The sequence below is a fragment of the Ranitomeya variabilis genome, chromosome 1, assembly GCF_051348905.1.
Source record: "Ranitomeya variabilis isolate aRanVar5 chromosome 1, aRanVar5.hap1, whole genome shotgun sequence".
Lineage (NCBI taxonomy): Eukaryota > Metazoa > Chordata > Amphibia > Anura > Dendrobatidae > Ranitomeya > Ranitomeya variabilis.
In genome coordinates, this window is record NC_135232.1 from 269,734,106 (window position 1) to 269,758,233 (window position 24,128).

At 46.4% G+C, this 24,128-nt stretch overlaps 1 protein-coding gene across 4 annotated transcripts in view; it reads left to right on the top strand.

The window, feature by feature from the left end:
- MED15 (mediator complex subunit 15) overlaps window positions 1–24,128 on the top strand; it is an 89,704-nt gene that overhangs the window by 51,139 nt on the left and 14,437 nt on the right. For 2 of the 4 annotated variants that reach the window (XM_077293524.1, XM_077293531.1), the window contains 8 exons: window positions 1,253–1,369; window positions 2,083–2,219; window positions 6,228–6,352; window positions 9,930–10,064; window positions 10,187–10,250; window positions 10,333–10,399; window positions 15,473–15,633; window positions 15,840–16,006. In XM_077293524.1, coding sequence (XP_077149639.1) covers window positions 1,253–1,369; window positions 2,083–2,219; window positions 6,228–6,352; window positions 9,930–10,064; window positions 10,187–10,250; window positions 10,333–10,399; window positions 15,473–15,633; window positions 15,840–16,006 — 973 coding nt within the window. The remainder of the gene's footprint in view (window positions 1–1,252; window positions 1,370–2,082; window positions 2,220–6,227; window positions 6,353–9,929; window positions 10,065–10,186; window positions 10,251–10,332; window positions 10,400–15,472; window positions 15,634–15,839; window positions 16,007–24,128) is intronic. The other 2 variants (XM_077293514.1, XM_077293539.1) reach the window with 1 other exon arrangement.

Here is a 24,128-nt window from a genome sequence, read left to right on the forward strand (position 1 = left end):
CTCCAGCAGTGGAAAAAACAAAACGCTGGAGTGGTGCTTTAACAGCTTATGTGCCGTAGCGACTGAGTCAATAACAGGTTGTCTTTTGCACACAGGCTATTTCATCACTCAAATTTCATTGATGGGTTTATAGGAAAACCCATGTAGGTTATCCATAGAAACTTGATACATCTATAGTAGCTCATGGTTCGACCGTTGGGACCCCCATATTCTCCATAGAGATTTAAAGTGTGAATGGAGCAGTATTGAGTAGAGCCTTCCTCATAAAGAGGTTTTCCATATTTATACAAAATTCCATAAATCACTAATGTAAACTGTGACAAGGCATTCATGTGATGTCACGACATATAATCATGTGACTGCAGTTATAAAAAAAAATTGGTTATTAGAACTTGTTTTTAAGTTTCCCTTTACCTAGTGGTTGTGCTGAATGGCCGAGAACTGTGCTGGTTGTTTTGGGTTTGCAATATGCTTGTCACACTTTCAGACTAGGGTTTTACCTGTCTAATCTGTACCATTTTTAAAAACTGAATCAAAAAATCACAGCAATGAAAACAATAGACCTAGAAAAAAATCCTTTGTTCCTCATGTCCTGTCTAATAATGCAAAAAAAAAAAAAATCTTTAAACGTCCTCTTCCTCTCCCTCCTGTGTCTGGCTGAAGCTGTGCCCCCCTCTTCCTTGCCAGGTTTCAATTAAGCCACACCCCATTGTCTAATTTCTGCCACTTCAAGTTGTTTAGCACTGAAAATTTAAAAGGAAGAAATCGGCGGAAAATCCTGCAGACTGAAAAGGCAGATTTAACTTTTATTTCTAGACTTGATGGTCCTGTAATGTAGGATGAAAGTCAGTGTAACTCCAGAACTTGGACATTGGACTTAAGAACTGGAATTTATGGAATCTTCTGAACAAACCTTTTACAGGCTGTTATCTTTACATAGTGTTTGGTTGCACTTTTATGTAGCTGGTATAAACGATTAAGTTATGTTATAGAAAGGTGAATGTCAAGGTAAAAAGACTATACAAGTAATCTTGATGATTTCATATTTCTTAATTGATTTCTGGGTCTGATCTGAGTCCGCTATGGTTTGTAAGCTTTTAGTGCAGGTGTTCCATGCTTGGGATGCTGTAGTTTTTTGGGGTGCTTTTGGGCTCCCCCTACCTCTGGCTTTTGCATGCACTCCTCCCCCTCTCACCGCTTGGACTGCATTTCTTGTTTTACTTTTGTCTGTTGTCACTCTGTCCTCCCAAAGATGATCACCGCGGCTATGACTCGAGGTGGGATGGCAGTAAGGTCGCGGTTCCCGCCCACCACTTCATCTGACACGCCTCCAAGCTCCACCCCAATGGGAGGATCGCAGATCCCACAGGTATTGGCTGACTTGTGGGTGCCAGAGGTGTGAGTCTTCCAGTCCCTCTTGATTTTAATCCTGTTTGTGGGGGACGGTTACTTTTTTTTCTGCCCTTTTTCTGTGGGCCGTTGAGTAGTTTCCTCTGTAGCTCTGATGTTTGTGGTTTGGACTGTGGTGCCTAATATTGGTCTTGGCGTATGTGCTAGTGTAACGTGTGCCTGTGAAATAGATTTCATTTCCTTATTCTGTAGAATAGCTAATCAAAATCGATAGACCTTTCCATTAGTGTTCCCTCTACCGTATTTTAGCTGATTGATCCTGACTTTTCCTCCCAATAGTGTTTTTTGCTTTCTTCTGCTTGCTTTACTTCTTATATTGTAGGTTATCGCAGTTGTGCTGTTGTATCAGAACTTCATATTCTAATACACAGAAATGTGTAGATAGCTTTTTAGTCTGAATAGTGTTAATGTTGGGTAGCCTGAAGAGAACTTCTTCTAGTAAATACATCTAAAATGTATTTGGCATCCAACAGACTCCACAAATGAAGCTAAATCCATCCCTTGCCATCCAGTTTTCTTTTAAACAGGTGACTGTATCAAGATCTCTTCCAACACTAAATATCTCTGCAGGTCCAGGAACTAATGTTGCGCACACAAGCTACTACTCTCTTCTTTCATTGATGCTTTTTTTCTGGTGTCCCTTTTTAATTCCAATTGTAATTTCCATTTCAGGTAAATCAAAGTACCATCCCTTTAATGTCGTCACCATCGCCTGTACAGCAGGTACAGACGCCACAGTCCATGCCACCGCCTCCTCAGCCGTCCCCACAACCCTCACAGCCAATGTCTCAGCCCAACTCCAATGTCAGGTGCGCATCTCCTCTTTATGGTTTTCGTACAGCAATGCGTATACCCATAACTCCTTTACATGGCCCCCTTTTTTATGCACTGTCATTGCCTCTGTAACAATTAACAATACTGGCTACACTGTCCATTTTCGAGACCTGCCTATTCCACAGTAAATGAGGACCTAGTGTATAGATGTAATGTTCAGCAGCAGAGAACATTCCAGGCTTTTTTGTTTCCTTTATTTCTGTACAGTTTACATGAGCTGTTGGTTGTGTTCTGACAATGCGGTGTACAGTCATGGCCGAAAGTGTTGGCACCCTTGAAATTGTTCCTTAAATTGAAGTATTTCTCCCACAAAACTATTGCAGTTACACATATTTTGTTATACATATGTTTATTTCCAAATAGAAAAGGAAAAGCCTCACCGTGCAATAAGTTGTTTGGCTGCTCTCATTAGATGGACGTGGATCCAGTAACAGTTGGCCACTGGTAATAAATGCGTTAGGATCTGCCTCCAAAAAGTAAAATTTAAATCTTTATTCCATCCAGATTAAAAATTTGGACATGCATGGCATAGGATAAAAAAAAAAGTTCATACTGGCTGAAGCCCTTAGTAGTAGAATATTCCCTTTTTTTCCCTTGTTCATGTTTATTTCCTTTGTGTGTATTGGAACAGCATAAAATAACTGCGAAAAAATGCAAATTGGGCATAATTTCACACAACCCAAAAAATGGGCTGGACAAAATTGCCACCTTTACAAAATTATGGGTGAACAACTTTGTTTCAAGTATGTGATGCTCGGTAAAACTTACATGTAGCAAGTAACAGGCATGAGCAATATGAAAATCACAGCTGAAACCAGATAAAAAGGGGATAAGCTGACTGAATCTTTGTGTGTCACACTAAGCGTGGGGAACAGAAAGAGGAAAGAACTGTCTGAGGATTTGGGACCCTAAATTGTTGATATTTTTCATCAATCTCGAGGTTACAAGTCCATGTCTAGAGTTCTTGTTCCATTGTCCACAGTGGACATCATAATGAAGTTTACAACCCATATCACAGTAGCTAATCTCCCTGGATTTGGATGGCAGAGAAAATGAGTAGAGATGAGCGCATTTGAGCGGGTTCCTCCTTATTCGGCAAGCTATAGCGCTTACCGAATAAGTTGCAGAGGGCACCCGTATACATGGAGCGAGGTGGCTGATCAGTTGAATGTGTCACAACATATGCATGGAGAGCCTCTGTGTTGGGCTCTCCATGCATGTGTTGTGACTGTGACACAGCTGCGACACGTGCAGCTGTCCAGGTTCCAGGTGTCCAGGTTCCCTCTGCAGCTTATTCGGTAAGCGCTATAGCTTGCTGAATAAGGTGGGACCCGATCAAACTCGCTCATCTCTAAAAAATAAAATGTTGCCACGCAGGATAGTCCATATGGTAGATAAGCAGCCGAAATAACGTTTAAAAAAAACAAAGCAAAAAACCTCAAGCTGTCCTGCAGGCTCGGGGTGCATCAGTGTCAGTGCAAACTCTGACATTTGAATGGAATGAAATACTGTAGTAGGAGACCCAGGAGGACCCCACTGCTGACTGACATAAAAAAGCTAGACTGCAGTTTGCCAAAAATGTATTTAAGCCAAAATCCTTCAGGGAAAGCGTCTTGTAAACGGATGAAACCTAGATAAAGCTTTTTGGTAAAGCACATCATTCTAGTGTTTACCAAAAACTGAATGAGGCCTGCAAAGAAAAGAACACCGTTTCTACAGTCAAATATGTTGGAGGTGCAAAGATGTGACTGCATGCAATGCATTATGAAATCTGAAGATTACCAAAGGATTTTGAGTCTCTATATACTACCCAGTGTCAGAAAGCTGGGTTTGCTTCCTAGGTCATGGGCCTTCCAGCGGGATAATGGCCTCAAACCTACTTCGAGAAGCACCCAGAAATGGATGGAAACAATGCCCTGGAGAATTCTTCAGTGGCTAGCAATGAGTCTGGGTCTAAATCTCATTTAACACCTGTGGAGAGATCTTAAAATTGCTGTTTGGTGAAGACTCCTTTCAAATATGAGACCTGCAGCAGTTTGCAAAAGATTGGTCCAAAATTCCAGATGAGAGGTGTAAGAAGCTTGTTCATGGTTATAGGAAGTGATTGCATTTATTTTTTCCAAAGTGTGTGCAACCAAATATTAAGTTGACGGTGCCAACAATTTTGTTCTGCCCATTTTTGGGGTTGCATTAAATTTTCAAATTTGCCCAGCACCACATGCACTTGCTCACGAGCACAATAAACATGTACCATATATACTCGAGTATAAGCCGACCCCCCCCTAATTTTGCCACAAAAAACTGGGAAAACTTAATGACTCGAGTATAAGCCTAGGGTGGAAAATGCAGCAGCTACTGGTAAATTTCAAAAATAAAAATAGATACCAATAAAAGTTAAAATTAATTGAGACATCAGTAGGTTGTGTTTTTGAATATCCATATTGAATCAGGAGCCCCATATAATGCTCCATATAGTTCATGATGGGCTCCATAAGATGCTCCATATTAAAATATCAAAATATGCCCCATATAATGCTGCACAAATGTGGATTATGGCCCCATAAGATGCTCCATACAGATATTTGCCCCCATATCATGCTGCACATGGCCCCATACAGATATTTGCCCCCATATCATGCTGCACATGGCCACATAAGATGCCCCATACAGATATTTGCCCCCATATCATGCTGCACATGGCCCCATACAGATGCCCCATACAGATATTTGCACCCATGTAATGCTGCACATGGCCACATAAGATGCTCCATACAGATATTTGCCCCATATGCTGTTGCTGCGATTTAAAAAATAAAAAAAAAATTACATACTCACCTCTCCGGCCCCCGGCACTTGCTATAGTCACCTGCTCCCCGTTCCACCGCTGACCGCCGCTGTGTCTTCCCGTCCTCTGCACCGATGTTCAGGAAGAGGGCGGCGTGCACTAATCGCGTCACTGCGGAAGACACAGCGGCGCCGACGGTGGAACGAGGAGCCGGTAAATATCGCGCACTGCCCTCGCCATACTTACCTGCTCCTGGCGCCGTCGCTGCCTGTCTGTTCCCCGGCGCCGCATTTTCTTCCTGTAGTGAGCGGTCACCGTTACCGCTTATTACAGTAATGAATATGCGGCACCTCCCATATGGGAGGTGGAGCCGCATATTCATTACTGTAATAAGCGGTACCATGTGACCGCTCACTACAGGAAGAAACTGCAGCGCCGGGAAGCGGGGACTGCGCCAGGAGCAGGTGAGTATTATTAGACAGCTCCTCCTCCCCTGCCCACCCCTGGGTATGACTCGAGTATAAGCCGAGAGGGGGAACTTTCAGCCCAAAAAAGTGGGCTGAAAATCTCGGCTTATACTCGTGTATATACGGTAATTGCAATAATTTTCTGGAACTATTTCAAGGATAACACTTTCGGCCCTAACTGTATGTGTAGAATTCAGTGAGCTAACATCTGCTCTTTATTCCCATTTCTATGCAGATGTAGGTCCTGATCCATCAAAGCTTTTAGTCCAGTATTCTGGTGTAAAAGCTTTGAAAAGTCGCAGAACTTATGCATCACTCTGATTTTCGCCTCCATTTTGTTATATGTATGTTGAGTGGCGGCATTCGCTATGCCACTAATCTTCAGCAGGGGCTGATGTAAGGTTTTTGGCAAAGCATGGGCACACAGGTGTATGCCACTCGTCCATTCCCGACTCATGAAGAGTCATACACCTCTTCATGAATCGGGAGCGTCTGACTCCAGCATGTACAATGAGTTCTGTAGCTCCTAGTCAGTTATTTTTATTTTTTTTATGTTGCCTATAGTTTGACTATATTTCAAAGGGCCCCACCCCTCCCCCCTTCCCCACTGAGATAGGTAAAACGCAGTTTACACCTACATTAATGCAGCACTGTCAGTACTCCGCAGAACGGATTTTCGATGGATTTGCTTGTGATGAGATGATCTCATATTTGTTGCTTTGGTTTTCCAGCTCAGGTACAGCACCCTCACCAAGCTTCATGCCCAGTCCATCCCCACAGCCCTCTCAAAGCCCAGCTTCTGCCAGAACCCCACAGAATTTCAGTGTGCCTTCTCCAGGGCCCCTCAATACTCCAGGTAAGTGTTGCAATACCTGGATTAACTTTTTTTTTCTTTTTTTATTTCTACAGCCCTTGCTGCTGGCGTATACAGCAACATATTTGTATCTACCTGGACTGTATGCAACCCCTGTAGATATGTCATATGGTGAAGATGCAGCTTTAAGCTCTTTGCTGTGTTTTGGATATATCTAAGCAGGATTGGATGATAAAAAGGGCACTGTATGTCTAAATGGCTTTCACTTTAAAGGGATTCTGTTAGCGCAAAATGACCTGTACAGACACGCTGTTCACTATTGCCATGGCCAACCATGCATCATCTCAGTCTTGGTTTTACAGGAGGGCGAAGATGAGTCAGTGCTTCCCTGACAGCTACATGTTTTCCATCTATCTCCGCTAATCTCAGGCTCTATAAGACAGAGCTGTCAAAATGGAGAAGGAGATGGATGGAAATACAAGTCGGTGGGAAGGTGAACTGTTTGACCTTGCCAAGGGTGCACCAAATACCTGTGCTTGATTTGAGCAGGCATTTTGTGCTGACAAGGGTTGGCGGGGCTGGAAGATGCCTCTTGTGTATCACAGTATGTAACAAACTCCAAAATGATTTAAAGGGAATCTTTCAGTAGAATCAACCCTTCTCAGCAGTCTATATGGGCATGTAGGTCATAGGAAGCTGAATAACGACATGATACCTTTGTCTTATTCGAAAGATTCCATGTAATTTTTTTCCCTCTTTTTATTTTTTTATTTTTAATATAATGTTAATGAGCTTTTTCAGGCCTGTATAATGGACATGGATCTCCCTGAGGATCTGCCTCCAGGGCTTATCTACTATATAATTGTCTAAGGGTCACTTCCGTCTGTCTGTCTGTCACGGAAATCCCAAGTCGCTGATTGGTCGCGGAAAAACGACCACAACCAATCAGCGACGGGCACAATACGGCAGCAAAATGGCCGCTCCCTACTCCCCTCCAGTCAGCCCTCACACAAGGTTAATGGCAGCCTTAACGGACCGCGTTATGCCGCGGTGTAACACTCTCTGTTAACGCTGCTACTAACCCTGTGTGACCAACTTTTTACTATTGATGCTGCCTATGCAGCATCCATAGTAAAAAAGATCTAATGTTAAAAATAATAAAAAATAAAAAATCATTATATATATATACTCGCCTTCGGTCGGCCCCCCACATCCAGCCCAGGCCTTTCCCGCTCCTCGCGACGCTTCAGTGACCAGTCCATGCATTGCAGTCTCGCGAGATGATGACGTAGCGGTCTCGCGAGACCGCTACGTCATCATCTCGCGAGACCGCAATGCACTCTTGGGACCGGAGCGTTGCAAGGAGCATCAGTAAACGCCTGGGCTGGAACCGGGGGGCCGACGGAGGGTGAGTATATAACTATATTTTTTATTTTAATTCTTGTTTTTAACAGGAATATGGTGCCCACTTTGCTATATACTACGTGGGCTCTGTTATGGACTACGTGGGCTCTGTTATGGACTACGTAGGCTGTGTTATGGACTACGTGGGCTGTGTTATGGACTACGTGGGCTGTGTTATGGACTACGTGGGCTGTGTTATGGACTACGTGGGCTGTGTTATGGACTACGTGGGCTGTGTTATGGACTACGTGGGCTGTGTTATGGACTACGTGGGCTGTTATGGACTACGTGGGCTGTTATGGACTACGTGGGCTGTGTTATGGACTGCGTGGGCTGTGTTATGGACTGCGTGGGCTGTGTTATGGACTGCGTGGGCTGTGTTATGGACTGCGTGGGCTGTGTTATGGACTGCGTGGGCTGTGTTGTGGACTACGTGGGCTGTGTTGTGGACTACGTGGGCTGTGTTGTGGACTACGTGGGCTGTGTTGTGGACTACGTGGGCTGTGTTGTGGACTACGTGGGCTGTGTTGTGGACTACGTGGGCTGTGTTGTGGACTACGTGGGCTGTGTTGTGGACTACGTGGGCTGTGTTGTGGACTACGTGGGCTGTGTTGTGGACTACGTGGGCTGTGTTGTGGACTACGTGGGCTGTGTTGTGGACTACGTGGGCTGTGTTGTGGACTACGTGGGCTGTGTTGTGGACTACGTGGGCTGTGTTGTGGACTACGTGGGCTGTGTTGTGGACTACGTGGGCTGTGTTGTGGACTACGTGGGCTGTGTTGTGGACTACGTGGGCTGTGTTGTGGACTACGTGGGCTGTGTTGTGGACTACGTGGGCTGTGTTGTGGACTACGTGGGCTGTGTTGTGGACTACGTGGGCTGTGTTGTGGACTACGTGGGCTGTGTTGTGGACTACGTGGGCTGTGTTGTGGACTACGTGGGCTGTGTTGTGGACTACGTGGGCTGTGTTGTGGACTACGTGGGCTGTGTTGTGGACTACGTGGGCTGTGTTGTGGACTACGTGGGCTGTGTTGTGGACTACGTGGGCTGTGTTGTGGACTACGTGGGCTGTGTTGTGGACTACGTGGGCTGTGTTGTGGACTACGTGGGCTGTGTTGTGGACTACGTGGGCTGTGTTGTGGACTACGTGGGCTGTGTTGTGGACTACGTGGGCTGTGTTGTGGACTACGTGGGCTGTGTTGTGGACTACGTGGGCTGTGTTGTGGACTACGTGGGCTGTGTTGTGGACTACGTGGGCTGTGTTGTGGACTACGTGGGCTGTGTTGTGGACTACGTGGGCTGTGTTGTGGACTACGTGGGCTGTGTTGTGGACTACGTGGGCTGTGTTGTGGACTACGTGGGCTGTGTTGTGGACTACGTGGGCTGTGTTGTGGACTACGTGGGCTGTGTTGTGGACTACGTGGGCTGTGTTGTGGACTACGTGGACTACGTGGGCTGTGCTATATTTCTCTGCTGTATCTGTGCATTATGAATCGTGGTATGTGTTAAAGAGGAGGGCCCACAGACTTTCACCCGGGGCCCTCCAAAACCTGGAGCCGGCCCTGACTTCACTGATTGGTGACGTCCGCCCGCGAATTGGTGCGGAATTTGAACCACACTTCGCTAATTGGTCGCGGCCGGCCGAATCCCGTGTATAAATTGCATTATTCTGAAAACTTCAGAAACTACATACATATTCTAGAATACCTGATGCGTTAGAATCAGGCCACCATCTAGTTTTAAATTAAAAAGGCCTTACCAGTGTGAGACATGTAAATAACACAGAACAGTAGAACTGAACATTGTCTCATAACAAACACATTATCGTCTGCAGCTGTCACAGCTCTGCTGTATTCTTTTGCAATCGTGTGTTCATGTGAGATGGAACCTGAAGATGTCAGAGCAGGCGTTACCAATGACACTGGTAATGCCCCCTGTCATTTATAATGAGCTCTGGATTCTCATGAAGATCAGTGTCTGGCTCAGTCCTGAACAGCTCATTTACATGTAAGAAAAACATGGATTTCTGTTATGAGACATTGGATCACAGATGCCAAGGTTTCATTCTATTCCGCATTCTATCACCTACTTGCCCATATAGACGGCTTTTGTTTTTTCTTATTCTTTAAGACATAACTTTTATTATTTTGGTGGGGTGATGTTCATATATAGAATTTTTTTTTTTTTTTTTTTTTTTTTATATATGATCATTTAGGCAATCCAAACTCTGTAATGAGTCCTGCAAGCACCAGCCAGTCAGATGAACAGCAGTACCTAGAGAAACTGAAACAGCTTTCCAAATATATAGAGCCATTACGGCGTATGATTAACAAGATTGATAAGAATGAAGGTGAGCACCTAAACTTTACAATAGCGCTGTTTGATAAGTACATGTGTACGGAACCTGGTACATTCATTTCAGTGGTTCAAATATTCCTTAATATAATTCACTCTGACCATGTGAACTTTCAGATCGCAAGACAGATCTAAGTAAAATGAAGAGCCTATTGGATATTCTGACTGATCCATCAAAGAGGTACGAGCATGTGGACTTCCAAGAAATACTTTTTCAGGACCTTCATTTTTCTGTATTTTACATTTGTTTTTTCCTAATGAAGGTGCCCCTTGCAGACCTTACAGAAATGTGAAATTGCTCTAGAAAAGCTAAAGAATGACATGATTGTGGTAAGCGATGTCTCCCACTATTCCTTTTTTTGTTTTTGATTTTTAAAATCCTCTTGTAATATTGGTTATCTTGTGACCAAAAGATCAATTAATATAAGAAAAGTGAGTTTTAAAAAGACCTGAATGCATAATCAAATTACTTGCCATGTGCAGTATGAATCAGATCATGACTGCACGATTGCAGCCAGGTATATTTTTCTCTGAAATGCTCCAGCGTTCAAAGGTAGCGAGACCAGACTAGTCCTTTTACGTACTCGTGACTTTTCCCAACTGTTACAGATGATTGACGCGTCTCTCCCTAGGTATACATGGGAGAACCCTGTCAATCTTCAAGAGTGGTACAGGAAGGAGACGAGTAATGTTGTCTCTGGCTATGGTCACTGGCCAACTCTTCAAACTACATTTCTTGTCAGCTTCATTGGATGACGCAGAGAACCGTGGAATAGTCTGCTGCCACCTAGAGACTGACACGATTACATACTAAATTAAAATTTGCTCCTCCCCAGCAGACAGCTCCCTTGCTAGCCTCAGGCTCCCTCAGTTTGGTGTTTTTGTGTAGTGTCCGTTAAAGGCAAGGCCTGTCTTGGACGTTTAATGTCTTTTTTTGGTTGTTTGTTTTGTTTGTTTTTTTGGATAGTCTTCAGTGTGACAGGGTGTAATTGTGCACTCTGTTTTACCCACGCAGTGATGGAGAGTATAAGCTGTAATTGTAGAGTCTGTATGGCCAGACCAGAGTACCTTGTCACTGTTGGTGGTCAGGCACTGGGGTAGTGGTACATAAGCCAGCTAGGTGCTGCCCAACATGGCGCACGTGTTGGAACGCGGTGAAGATTGGATTTTGGGTCTTCAGGACAGGTGAGTGTATCCCTGTTGCGTCTTTGTCTGCTTGTGATCTAGTCCAGTCAGTAGAACTCTGGTTACTGTTGTGGAGCGTTTGCCATTGGTTGCTGTGCTGCCTCGGGAGCTCCAACCATCGCGCTGCGTCGGACACTCCTGCACCAGTATTGCTGGATTCAGCCAAGATCCAAGCGGCCTCACTTTACCTAATTTTCCAGGTCTCCCTCTCAGAGAAGACATCCAAGATCTTTCTCACCTTCTCGGGAAGTACACTCCCCAACGCTCTGACTCTAGTTCCAGCTCAGAGTCTGTGGGTTTATCAGATGGGGACGTTAAGGGAGATGGTGGAAAGCCTGGTGTTGGCTGTTTAGGGGTGATGTCAGATGACCCCCGCCCTCCGCTGAAACGGGTTTCTTTAGGAGAGGTTGGCGTGTGGCTTTCTCTTTCTAACATGAGGATTTTGGGTAAGTCCTACAGAAGGCATGGGAACACCCTGACAGGCATTTTCAGAAACGCAGTCATATGGAGGTGTTATGCCAGTTTCCAGCAGGGTTGGTGGCATCCTGATCCACTGCGTCTGTGGTAGATAAGCCTGTACCTTTCCTATGTAGGACAACTACCTTACCTGTTTCTGAAATGGTGGCTCTTAGACACATTGAGTCTGTGGGCTCTCCAAGTCCACCTTTTTAAAGGAGCAGGCTTTGCCCTTTGCCTTGCTTTCATTGCAACCAGGTTATCCAAGGCAGTTACTGCTTTAGCAAAACATTTGTGGTGCAGTATCCTGGCTGGTTACCAGAAGGTGGAAGTAGCAGATACTGCAGATCAGATCGTGCAGGCAGATATTTATGTTCGGCATCATTAGATGCGGCTGAATGATCTGCCCAGGCAGGAAGCAATTGTGTGGCCATTCGTCCGGTCTTATGGCTCAAAGTATGGAGAGATTTGGTCTAGAAGAAATCTTAGAGGTTTACCCTGCCAGTTGTTGTGCCAGTTCTGTACTAAATTGGACACCCTGCTTCGCCAGGCCCAGCCGTCCATTTCAAAGATTGGGGGCTTTGCAATTTCACCCTTTTCAACAGTTTCCAATTCCAGTGGGTTTTGGGCATCAGGTCAGACCCAGAGTCTTGCAGAGGTCAAGGAGACCATACTTTTAAATCTACTCCTGCCGGGCATTCCCTCTGTTTTGGGTGGGTAGCCCTCTGGTTACAGAGGCTGTAGAGGAGATGACATCTGAAGGGTGGCCCCTCCCACTTGGGGATTCTTCCCTGAGTGAGTGGCTGCCTCCTCCTCTTCAGAGAGGCATGGTTGTGGGTCAGTCAGCGATTTTGAATCAGAAGTCGTCTCTTCTGGGTACAGGATAGTTTGTCGCTTTTCCGTGAGCTAGAGCTAGCGAGAGATATATATTACCCAGTTTTTCAGTTTCGATCAAGCCATGGCATCCCTGCTTCAAGCAGGAGTAATGAGCATTCTACTCAAACCTATTTTGTCATCCCTCAAAAATATGGTTCAGTAAGACTCATTCTGGATCTAAGATTGCTGAACAAATGGGTGCGGCTGTGTCACTTGAGGATGGCGTCGCTGCGGTCAGTTGCAGCTTCCATGGAGGCCGGAGAGTTTCTGTCCCCTATAGGCATCCTGAATGTCTATCTTCATGTATCTTTCTGGCTCATCAGTGATTTATTCACTTTGCAGTCAACTAGGATCACGATAAGTTGAGGGATGAGATTCTTGGGGTAAGTGGTAGCAATGTTCGAGGCAGTCCCGTTTGCACAATTTCATTCAAGGCCCCTACATAACACACTGTTTTGACGTCTGCTAACAATTTCTAGACTGTCCAGTCCTCCTTCCACTTTGCTATTGCCACTCTTAGGTTGTGGTTGACGTAGTCCCTATTAATCCGGGATTGCTCCTTCCATCCCATCCAGTGGCAGGTTCTGACCACAAATGCCTTTTTTATCGGATGGGGAGGGGCCATGTTCCACCACTTGTCAGTTCTAGGATCCTGGAACAGTCACTCCTTCTGATCAATGTATTGGAGCTCAGAGCCATCCGTCTGCCTCTTCTACATCGGCAACACCTGGTACTAGGATTGCCCATTAGGATCCAATCATACAATGCCACAGCTGTGGCCTATATAACTGTCGAGGGATGTGGAGATACTGAAATGGGGCAGAGGACAATGTTCCTCTGATCTTGGCGGTTCATCTACCCGGAGTGGACAACTGGGCGGCAGACTTTAAGCCTCCAGCACATAGAGGCCGTAGAATGGGCTCTTCACCCAAAGGTGTTCACATAGATTTGCCGTCGGTAGGGCACACCAGATGTAGATCTGTTGGCATCCAGATTAAACCACAAGGTACCAAGATTCGTCGCAAGATCTCAGGATTCTCAGGCAGACGCAGTTGAGTCATTAGCAAGTCCTAGTTCTCCCTTTTTTTTTTTTTTTTTTTTTTTTTTTTTTACCCATTTCCTCCTTTGAGAAGTCTCAGCAGAAAACGTAGTCAAGGTAGAGGAGATTCCAGTTATTGCATCAGACTGTCCTTGAAGGGCCTGGTACGCTAATGTGATCAACCTTTTGGCGGTGGTTCTTTGAACTCTTGCTTCACCGTTCAGAGCTTCTGTCTTGGGGTCTGTTCTTCTACCACAATTTAGTTGCTCAATTTAACGCCAGGGCTGTGAAAGTCACGATTCTGAGGTCAGCCGGTTTGTCAGAATCTGTCATCCAAACGATGATTGGGGTGCGGTTTTCCTCCTCGCTGCACATCGATCACCACACTTGGAAAACCTACTTTCGCTGAAGTCAGTCTCTTGGAATTTCTCCAGTGTCACTCTCTGCCTGTACTGCTCGCCTTCTTGCAGTCACGGTTGGAGTCAGGTTTGGTGCCTAGTTCTCTCAAGTGACAGGCATCTGCGTTGGCTTTATTTCAGAGCTATGCCCTCTAGTCCCTCAGGTCAGGACCTTTCTTCAGAGGGTGGTCTAGCGCTTGCTACCCCACCTGCCCGTCCCTCTCCCTTCAAACCGCTTTTCCAGATCCGTGGGACCTTATCCTAGTCTTAGAGGCTCTTCAATCTCTATCTTTTTGAGACCCTCAGATTTCTGCTCTTCATCTTTATAAGGTATCTTTTCTAATGGCCATCACCTCTATCTATCTGAGCTTGCGGCTTTTCCTTGTTGAACTTCTCTTTTTTTTTTTTTTTTTCTCCACCAGGATCAGCGTTTTGCTGTGCACCTTCTCATCCGACTGAGAAGGCTCTGCATAAATTAGGTGTTGTCTGGGGGTATGGTGTTGCTTATCAGCCATTGCCCCATTTTAGAAGTTCTGTTTATCCTTTTTTGTCACAACAGACGGCATCGCAGGGGCCTCGCCGCCTCTTGGGCTACTGTTGCTCATTGGATTAGAACGGCCATCATTCATGACTATAAGGTGTATCTCAAGATGCTTGAGTTTTCCTGGGCAGTTCACCACCATGCATCAGTCCTTCAACTCTGTAAAGCATCTACTTAGCCATTGGTACATGCCTTCTCCAGGTTTTACATCCGAAGAAGCAAAGGTGTGTACACTGTAAGTCTTGGCAGGAAGATTTTGTAGGCCGCAGTTTGTCTTGCTTCGGCCTGAGCAAAAGTGGAGAATCTGGTAGTAACAGTATATTTATTTGTCCCACCCCAGGGACAGCTTTCAGACGTCCCATGGTTCTGTGTCCCCCAATGAAGTGGCTGAGAAACTAAGATTTTTGGTATTGTAAAATCTGTTTGTTTTGTTTTTCTTCAGTAGTCTTCCTTGGGGGACACAGCACCCACCCTCAGTTGCCCGGTTGGGCATGCATTTGTTTCCCTCTCTTGGGGTGTAATTGAATTATTTTTACAATTGCTTTAATGTTTTTTGTTTTTTTTGTTTCTCCTACTGTTTCCTCACTAAACGGAGGGAGCTTGAGACTAGCAGGTGAGGTATAACCTGCTGGGTAGGAGCCAATTTTCATTTAGAATGTAATAAGTGCAAGGTGACAGCAGACTATCCCACAATTCTGTATCCTTGATTGAAGACTACCGAGAAAAGAGATTTTTGTCCTCACCATAAAAAACATAACTTTTCTCTGCAACGCCTGGCTGTTATTGTGTAGTCAGGCTCTGACTCATTCTGCCTGTTTGGGCAGCATGAATCTGCTGACAGGTTCCCTTAAATTTTTAATGATGGTCCACTGAAATTACTGAAATTTAGTCTGGTCTTTTACCTCTAGACAACGCCACCTCCTCCGACTGTTCCTTCCACAAAGCAGCAATATCTGTGTCAACCATTATTGGATGCAGTCCTGGCAAATATTAGATCACCTGTATTTAACCACTCGTTGTACCGGACATTTGTACCAGCAATGACTGCTATCCATGGGCAGCCCATCACGTAAGTTAGTGCACCCCTGACTGACACTACTGAACCAATGACATGCAATGTCTAAGTAGGCAGCAATTGCCTCTACACATTTCTGCTATTTAATCATTATTTTACAATATGTACTCATTACTTGATGTCTTCACAAGATCGTAGGGCAGTTTAATCCAGTTTATATGTTCTAGAAAATGTCTGATGGAGGGATGTTGTCATTTTAGAGCCCAAACAGTCATTCCCCGAAAGAGAAAATATGAAGATGACGAGAGACAAACTATTCCGAATGTTCTCCAGGGGGAGGTTGCAAAACTACACTCTAAATTTTTGATCAACTTAGATCCTTCCCATTGCAGTAATAATGGAACTGTGCATCTCATATGCAAGTTGGGTGAGTTTTGATATCCTAGGACCTGTATTTCTATGTATAGAAACTCTTCTTACTATGTCACAGGCTCTGGATTACATAGGAGCCGCCGGCTCTTCTGACTTGCGAGCTGTAGTAAGTACTTGAATTCACTATGAAATAAAATTTCTGGGGAATTTTATGTTGGATCTTGGCGTTGTGCCATTCCTCCGTTACTTCTGACACCTTATCATAATAATAATAATAATCTTTATATAGCGCCAACATATTCCGCAGCACTTTACAATTAAGCGGGGACTTATACAGACAAATTCAATACAAGTTAAGACAGACAAATTCAATACAAGTTAAGACAATTTAAACAGTGACATTAGGAGTGAGGTCCCTGCTCGCGAGCTTACAATCTACAAGGAAATGGGGGGACACAATAGGTGCAAATCATGGCTAACACCATTTTAGAATGTAAGGAAGGAGTTGTAAAGTCTACAGTAACTTAAAGGTGTAGTAATATTAGCAAATACCTGCAGTAACAAATGTAGTGTAGTTTACTCTGTCGCCTCATTGGGGGACACAGGACCATGGGTGTTATGCTGCTGTCCACTAGGAGGCGACACTATGCATAATCTGAAAAAGATTAACCATGGCTCCTGCTCTGCAGTATACACCCCTGGACGGCGTTGGCCTTCTCCAGTTTTTGCTTAGTGTCGCATAGGAGGCACACCTAAAATTTCGTACTCCCCATGTTTTTCCACAACGGGATTACAGATGAAGAAAAGTGGGTCTCCTGCGAGACTCCCGGCATGGCTCCTTCCTCTGCCCCTATTATAGGGTGCCCGGTTGAAGTCGAGATGGCCCCTTCAGCCCACCCCCCCCCCCCACCACTTACCGCTATCCTGCTTTTCAAATCCGGGAGGTTTCGGTTCCGATCCACTCCCGGACTTCCGCGCCGGCGTGGAGCCCTCTTGGACATCAGCCTAGCCGAGGCCGCCGCCTTGTTTCTGCCCCCCGGCCCGCCCCCCGGCTGACAAATATGACACTTTACAGTGTCATAGAGGGGGCGGATCGAGACTGAAAGGGCGCATTTTTTACACAGCCCTGCCACCCTTTTTTTTTTTTTTTTTTTTTTTTTTATATAACCCCTTCCCGACCTTTGACGCATACGCTGCGTCATGAAAGTCTGTGCCAATCCGACCTGTGACGCAGCGTATGCGTCATGGAATGATCGCGTCCCTGCAGATCGGGTGAAAGGGTTAACTCCTATTTCACCCAATCTGCAGGGAGAGGGGGAGTTGTACTTCAGCCCAGGGGGGGTGGCTTTGCCCCCACGTGGCTGTTTGGCTGTTGAAAGTGCAACAGCCAATCAGAGCAATTTGCAATATTTCACCTATGAAAATGGTGAAATATTGCAATCCAGCCATGGCCGATGCTGCAATAGCATCTGCCATGGCTGGAAATCATGTTCTGCCCCCCCCCCCCCCCCCCCCACCGCCCCCGATCTCCTCCCCAGTCCTTCGTTCTGTCCGGTACCCCCCTCCGTCCCCCTGTCCGCTCCCCCGTGCTCCTGTCCGCTCCCCCCGTCCTCCGATCCCCCACCCTGTGCTCCGATCCACCCCCCCACCACCCCCTCATACTTACCGAGCCTCCCGAAGTCGGTCCGTCTTCTCCCTGGGCGCCGCCATCTTCCAAAATGGCGGGCGCATGCGCAGTGCGCCCGCCGAATCGGCCGGCAGATTCATTACAAAGAACCTACCACAGCGATCAAAATAAAAAAATAATAAATAAACCCCCCCTTTATCACCCCCATAGGTAGGGACAATAATAAAATAAAGAAAATATTTTTTTTTTCTTTTTCCACTAGGGTTAGGGTTAGAACTAGGGTTAGAACTAGGGGTAGGGTTAGGGTTATGGCATGTGCACACAGTGCGGTTTTCGCCGCGGATCCGCAGTGGATTGGCCGCGGATCCGCAGCGGATTGGCCGCTGCGAATTCGTAGCAGTTTTCCATCAGGTTTACAGTACCATGTACACCTATGGAAAACCAAATCCGCTGTGCCCATGGTGCGGAAAATTCCGTGCAGAAACGCTGCGTTGTATTTTCCGCAGCATGTCCATTCTTTGTGAGGATTCCGCAGCGTTTTACACCTGTTCCTCAATAGGAATCCGCAGGTGAAATCCGCACAAAAAAACACTGGAAATCTGCTGTAAATCCGCAGGTAAAACGCAGTGCCTTTTACCTGCAGATTTTTCAAAAATCGTGCGGAAAAATCTCACACGAATCCGCAACGTGGGCACATAGCCTTAGGGTTAGGGTTGGAATTAGGGCTAGGGTTGGAAATAGGGTTAAGATTAAGCTTGTGGTTAGGGTTACGGATAGGGTTAGGGGTGTGTTGGGGTTACAGTTGTGGTTAGGGTTGGGGTTAGGGTTAGGGTTGGGATTAGGGTTAGGATTAGGGTTGGAATTAGGGTTACGGGTGTGTTGGGGTTAGGGTTGTGATTAGGGTTATGGCTACAGTTGGAATTAGGATTAGGGGTGTGTTGGGGTTAGTGTTGAAGTTAGAATTGAGGGGTTTCCACTGTTTGGGCACATCAGGGGTCTCCAAAGGCAACATGGCGCCACCATTGATTCCAGCCAATCTTGCGTTCAAAAAGTCAAATGGTGCTCCCTCCCTTCCAAGCCCCGACGTGCGCCCAAACAGTGGTTTACCCCCACATTTGGGGTACCAGCGTACTCAGGACAAACTGGGCAACAACTGTTGGGGTCCAATTTCTCCTGTTACCCTTGCAAAAATAAAAAATTACTTGCTAAAACATAATTTTGGAGGAAAGAACAATTATTTTTTATTTTCACGGCTCTGCGTTATAAACTTCTGTGACGTACTTGGGGGTTGAAAGTGCTCACCACACATCTAGATAAGTTCCTCCGGGGGTCTAGTTTCCAAAATGGGGTCACTTGTGGGGTGTTTCTACTGTTTAGGCACATCAGGGGCTCTGCAAATGCAACGTGACGCCCGCAGACCATTCCATCAAAGTCTGCATTTCAAATGTCACTACTTCCCTTCCGAGCCCTGACGTGTGCCCAAACAGTGGTTTACCCCCACATATGGGGTACCAGCACACTCACAACAAACTGGGCAACAAATATTGGGGCCCAATTTCTCCTGTTACCCTTGTGAAAATAAAAAAATTGCTTGCTAAAACATCTTTTTTGAGGAAAGAAAAAAGATTTTTTATTTTCAGGGCTCTGCGTTGTAAACTTCTGTGAAGCACTTGGGGGTTGAACGTGCTCACCACACATCTAGATAAGTTCCTTGGGGGGTCTAGTTTCCAAAATGGGGTCACTTGTGGGGGGTTTCTACTGTTTAGGCATATCAGGGGCTCTGCAAACGTAACATGATGCCCGCAGACCATTCCATCAAAGTCGGCATTCCAAAACGTCACTACTTCCCTTCCGAGCCCCGGCATATGCCCAAACAGTGGTTTACCCCCACATATGGGGTATCAGCGTACTCAGGAGAAACTTGGTCAACAACTGTTGGGGTCCAATTTCTCCTGTTACTCTTGCAAAAATAAAAAATTCTGGGCTAAAAAAATATTTTTGAGGAAAGGAAACACACTTATTATTTTCATGGCTCTGCGTTATAAACTTCTGTGAAGCACTTGGGGGTTCAAAGTGCTCACCACACATCTAGATAAGTTCCCTTGGGGGTCTCGTTTCCAAAATGGAGTCACTTGTGGGGAGTTCCTACTGTTTAGGCACATCAGGGGCTCTGCAAACGCAACCTGACGCCCGCAGAGCATTCCATCAAAGTCAGCATTTCAAAACATCACTACTTCCCTTCCGAACCCCGACGTGTGTCAAAACAGTGGTTTACCCCCACATATGGGGTATCAGCGTACTCAGGAGAAACTGGACAACAACTTTTGGGGTCCAATGTCTCCTGTTACCCTTGGGAAAATAAAAAATTGTGGGCTAAAAAATCATTTTTGAGAAAAGAAAAATTATATTTTATTTTCATGGCTCTGCGTTATAAACTTCTGTGAAGCACTTGGGGGTTCAAAGTGCTCACCACACATCTAGATAAGTTCCTTGGGGGGTCTAGTTTCCAAAATGGGGTCACTTGTAGGGGAGCTCCAATGTTTAGGCACACGGGGGCTCTCCAAACGCGACATGGTGTCCGCTAAAGATTGGAGCCAATTTTTCATTCAAAAAGTCAAATGGCGCTCCTTCCCTTCCGAGCCCTGCCGTGCGCCCAAACAGTGGTTTACCCCCACATATGAGGTATCAACGTACTCAGGACAAATTGGACAACAACGTCCGTGGTCCAGTTTCTCCTTTTACCCTTGGGAAAATAAAAAAATTGTTGCTAAAAGATCATTTTTGTGACTAAAAAGTTAAATGTTCATTTTTTACTTCCATGTTGCTTCTGCTGCTGTGAAACACCTGAAGGGTTAATAAACTTCTTGAATGTGGTTTTGAGCACCTTGAGGGGTGCAGTTTTTAGAATGGTGTCACTTTTGGGTATTTTCAGCCATATAGAACCCTCAAAATGACTTCAAATGTGAGGTGGTCCCTAAAAAAAATGGTTTTGTAAATTTTGTTGTAAAAATGAGAAATCACTGGTCAAATTTTAACCCTTATAACTTCCTAGCAAAAAAAAAATTTGTTTCCAAAATTGTGCTGATGTAAAGTAGACATGTGGGAAACGTTATTTATTAACTATTTTGTGTCACATAACTCTCTGGTTTAACAGAATAAAAATTTAAAATGTGAAAATTGCGAAATTTTCGCCAAATTTCCGTTTTTTTTCTCAAATAAACTCAGAAATTATCGACCTAAATTTACCACTAACATGAAGCCCAATATGTCACGAAAAAAACAATCTCAGAATCGCTAGGATCCGTTGAAGCGTTCCTGAGTTACCTCATAAAGGGACACTGGTCAGAATTGCAAAAAACGGCAAGGTCATTAAGGCCAAAATAGGCTGGGTCATGAAGGGGTTAAACTCCGCTCTCCGCCCCCCTTTCTTCTCCTCGGCTGCCATTTCTGCTGCAGGACAAGATTAACCTTGCATCTCCTGGCGTCCAGGCAGTCTCCGGGGGGCACAGGACTATGGAACTTCGGCGCTGGACCTAGGGGCAAACTGGTGGGGTAAGATCACAGCTGGGGTTCTTACTCGGCTGTGATTTCTTCTTCCTATAAGACCCCCTATAGGTTCCTCTGCACAGCCCCTCTCGCGCACTATGCCGGGCTCAAGGTCCAAGAAAACCGGGCAGGACTGCCTTTATGCATTCTGCACAGCCTGCAGAACCACTCTCCCCAGTGGCAGCACGTACCCGCACTGCCGGGACTGTATCCAGACTACTGTCAGAGCCCCAAGAAGCCCCACCAATGCTTTGGTGTCTAATGCCACGCCGGATTGAGCTACTCTAATGTCGCAATCTATGACGCAGTCTATAGATAACCTAACCTCCACTGCAGGGTCATGTCTCGGCTTTGAACATTACCCAGCAAAGGGAGAGCTTGACTCAGGGACATGACGTCCCAGGCACATCCATGTCTAGGTCAGGACATAAGCGGACCCACAGGTCACATTCATCTGCGTCATCCCATAGCACACGGTCATCCCCCTCTAGGGAGACACACCGTAGTTCCAGATCACCTAGACCGTCCCCAAGCAGGGACAGACAATGCAGAACTCCGCAGTGATCCCCGACAAGAGAAGACCTCCGCCCCAGTTCACCCACCAGGGGATGCCTCAGCGATACACAAGATTCGGAAGGCATCTGTGACTCCGACAACGAAACGGGGGGGTCTCTGATCCCAATTCCCCCTAGCAATACAGCGCTAGTTGAGGACGTTATCTCTTCCTTCCATCGGGTGCTGGACATTTCTGATCCGCCCCCGGAGGCCGCAGAACACAAGATTTCCTTTTGAAGGAGTTCTGAATCCACCTAAGGTCTTCTCTAACCACCCAGAGTTTAAGTCGATCCTTAAAATGCAGCTCTCACAGCCTGAGAAGTTCGCTGAATCGCAAATATCTGGAGGCGAGGTACCCCTTCCCGCAGAAGGACACCAAAGAATGGACAGATCCACCCGAAGTGGATCCCCCAGTCGCTAGACTAGCTACAGACCCTCCTTTCACTGCCAGGTAGCTCAACCCTCAGGGATGCAGCAGACCGGCAGGTAGAACGCATGGCTCATTCAATTTTCGAGGCTGCAGGGGCCTCCCTGGCTCCCGCGTTCGCTTCAGTTTGGGCTGCCAAGGCCATCCTGGCTTGGGCCCAAAAATTTACATGCTGGCTTCCAAGCATCCACTCCTGAGCTGTCGGACCAAGCGGTTTAAATAGCAGTTGTAGCAGATTACATGCTTCATGCAGCTCTGGATTCAGCCAGGGGTGTAGTGGAGATGGCATCAAACGCCATCACAATTCGGCGTATCCTCTGGCTGCGCGAATGGAAATCGGACACAGCCTCAAAGAAGTCCCTCACGCACCTCCCGTATCTCAGTGGGCGACTTTTCAGTGAAAAGTTGGACACAATGATATCCAATGCCACCGGGGGTAAGAGTACCTCTCTCCCTCAACTGAAACCTAAACGCACTTACAAGAAGCGTAACCAAACCCGATTCCAATCCTTTCGGAATTCTTCGGGCTGATCCGTCTCGTGTCCAGCTAAAATCTTAACCGTTCCCCACGCAGGGACAACTCAGTCGAGGCAAAGGTCGGACAAGACCTGACAGTCAAAAGCAGGCCAGTCAAAGCCCAAAGGAGGAAAACCTCACACTTTTTCTCCTCATCATGACTCACGGACTCCGGAAGACATCCCACCAGTAGGCAGCCGACTTTTGCTCTTTCATCAAGTCTGGCTGCCTATTACAGAAGACAGGTGGGTCAGGGAACTAGTGTCTTCCGGATACAAAATAGACTTCACCTCCAACCCACCGGACCGATTCTTCCTCTGTCCCCCCCAAAACCGCCAGCCAAGGCTCGTGCCTTCCACCAGGCTTTTTCCTCGCTTCTTCAAGCAGAAGTCGTAGTACCGGTTCCCGCGGCCGAGCGCTTCGGAGGGTTCTACTCTAATCTATTCGTAGTCCCCAAGAAAGGAGGCAGCGTACGGCCCATATTGGACCTAAAACAACTCCACAAATATGTACGGGTTCGTCACTTCCGCATGGAGTCCCTTCGGTCCATCATTGCGTCCATGGAGAAGGGAGAATATCTCGCCTCCATAGACATACAAGATGCATACCTGCATATCCCGATTTGCACCCGCTTATCAGAGATTTCTCAGGTTCGCAATCGACCATGACCACTGCCAGTTCGTGGCTCTCCCGTTCGGACTCGCCACGGCTCCCAGAGTGTTTACCAAGGTCAGGGCAGCCACCATGGATGTCCTGCACTCCAGAGGCATAGTAGTCGTTCCATACCTGGACGATCTCATCAAAGCTTCCACCTTCAAGGACTGCGAGCTCAGTGTCTCAATCACAATCGACACTGAGTCGCATGGGCTGGTTAGACAACCTACAAAAGTCATCGCCAACCCAGAATCAGTGTCTGACCTTCCTGGGAATGCTATACGACACCTCCAGGGGTCTGGTGCTCCTTCCCAAGGACAAGGCACTGGCTCTCCGCCTAGGAGTTCGCACCCTCCTCCGCAACCCCCCCGATCTCTCCGGTTTGCCATGAGTCCTCGGCAGGATGGCAGCAGCAATAGAAGTGGTCCCATTTGCCCAGTTTCACTCAGGCCTCTCCAACTAGCCATTTTCAAGTCCTGGGACAGGAATCCTTTTTCTCTCGACAGGGCGTTCCAGCTAACGTCGTCAACCAGGAGGACCCTGCACTGGTGGCTCAAGCTAACCTCGCTAGTAACGGGGAAATCCTTTCTCACAGGTCAACGGAAGGTCCTGACCACCGATGCGAGCCTGACGGGTTGGGGTGCGGTGCACCTACACCACAGGGCAAGTTGTCACCGGTGGAAGCGACCATGCCCATCAACATCATGGAAATTCGTGCCATCCTCCTGGCATTGAGAGCCTTCCGTCGCTTACTGGCAGCCTCACACATTAGATTACAGTCGGACAATGCCACGGCTGTGCCAGATGTGACCAACCAAGGAGGGACCCGCAGTACCCAGGCGATGCGAGAAG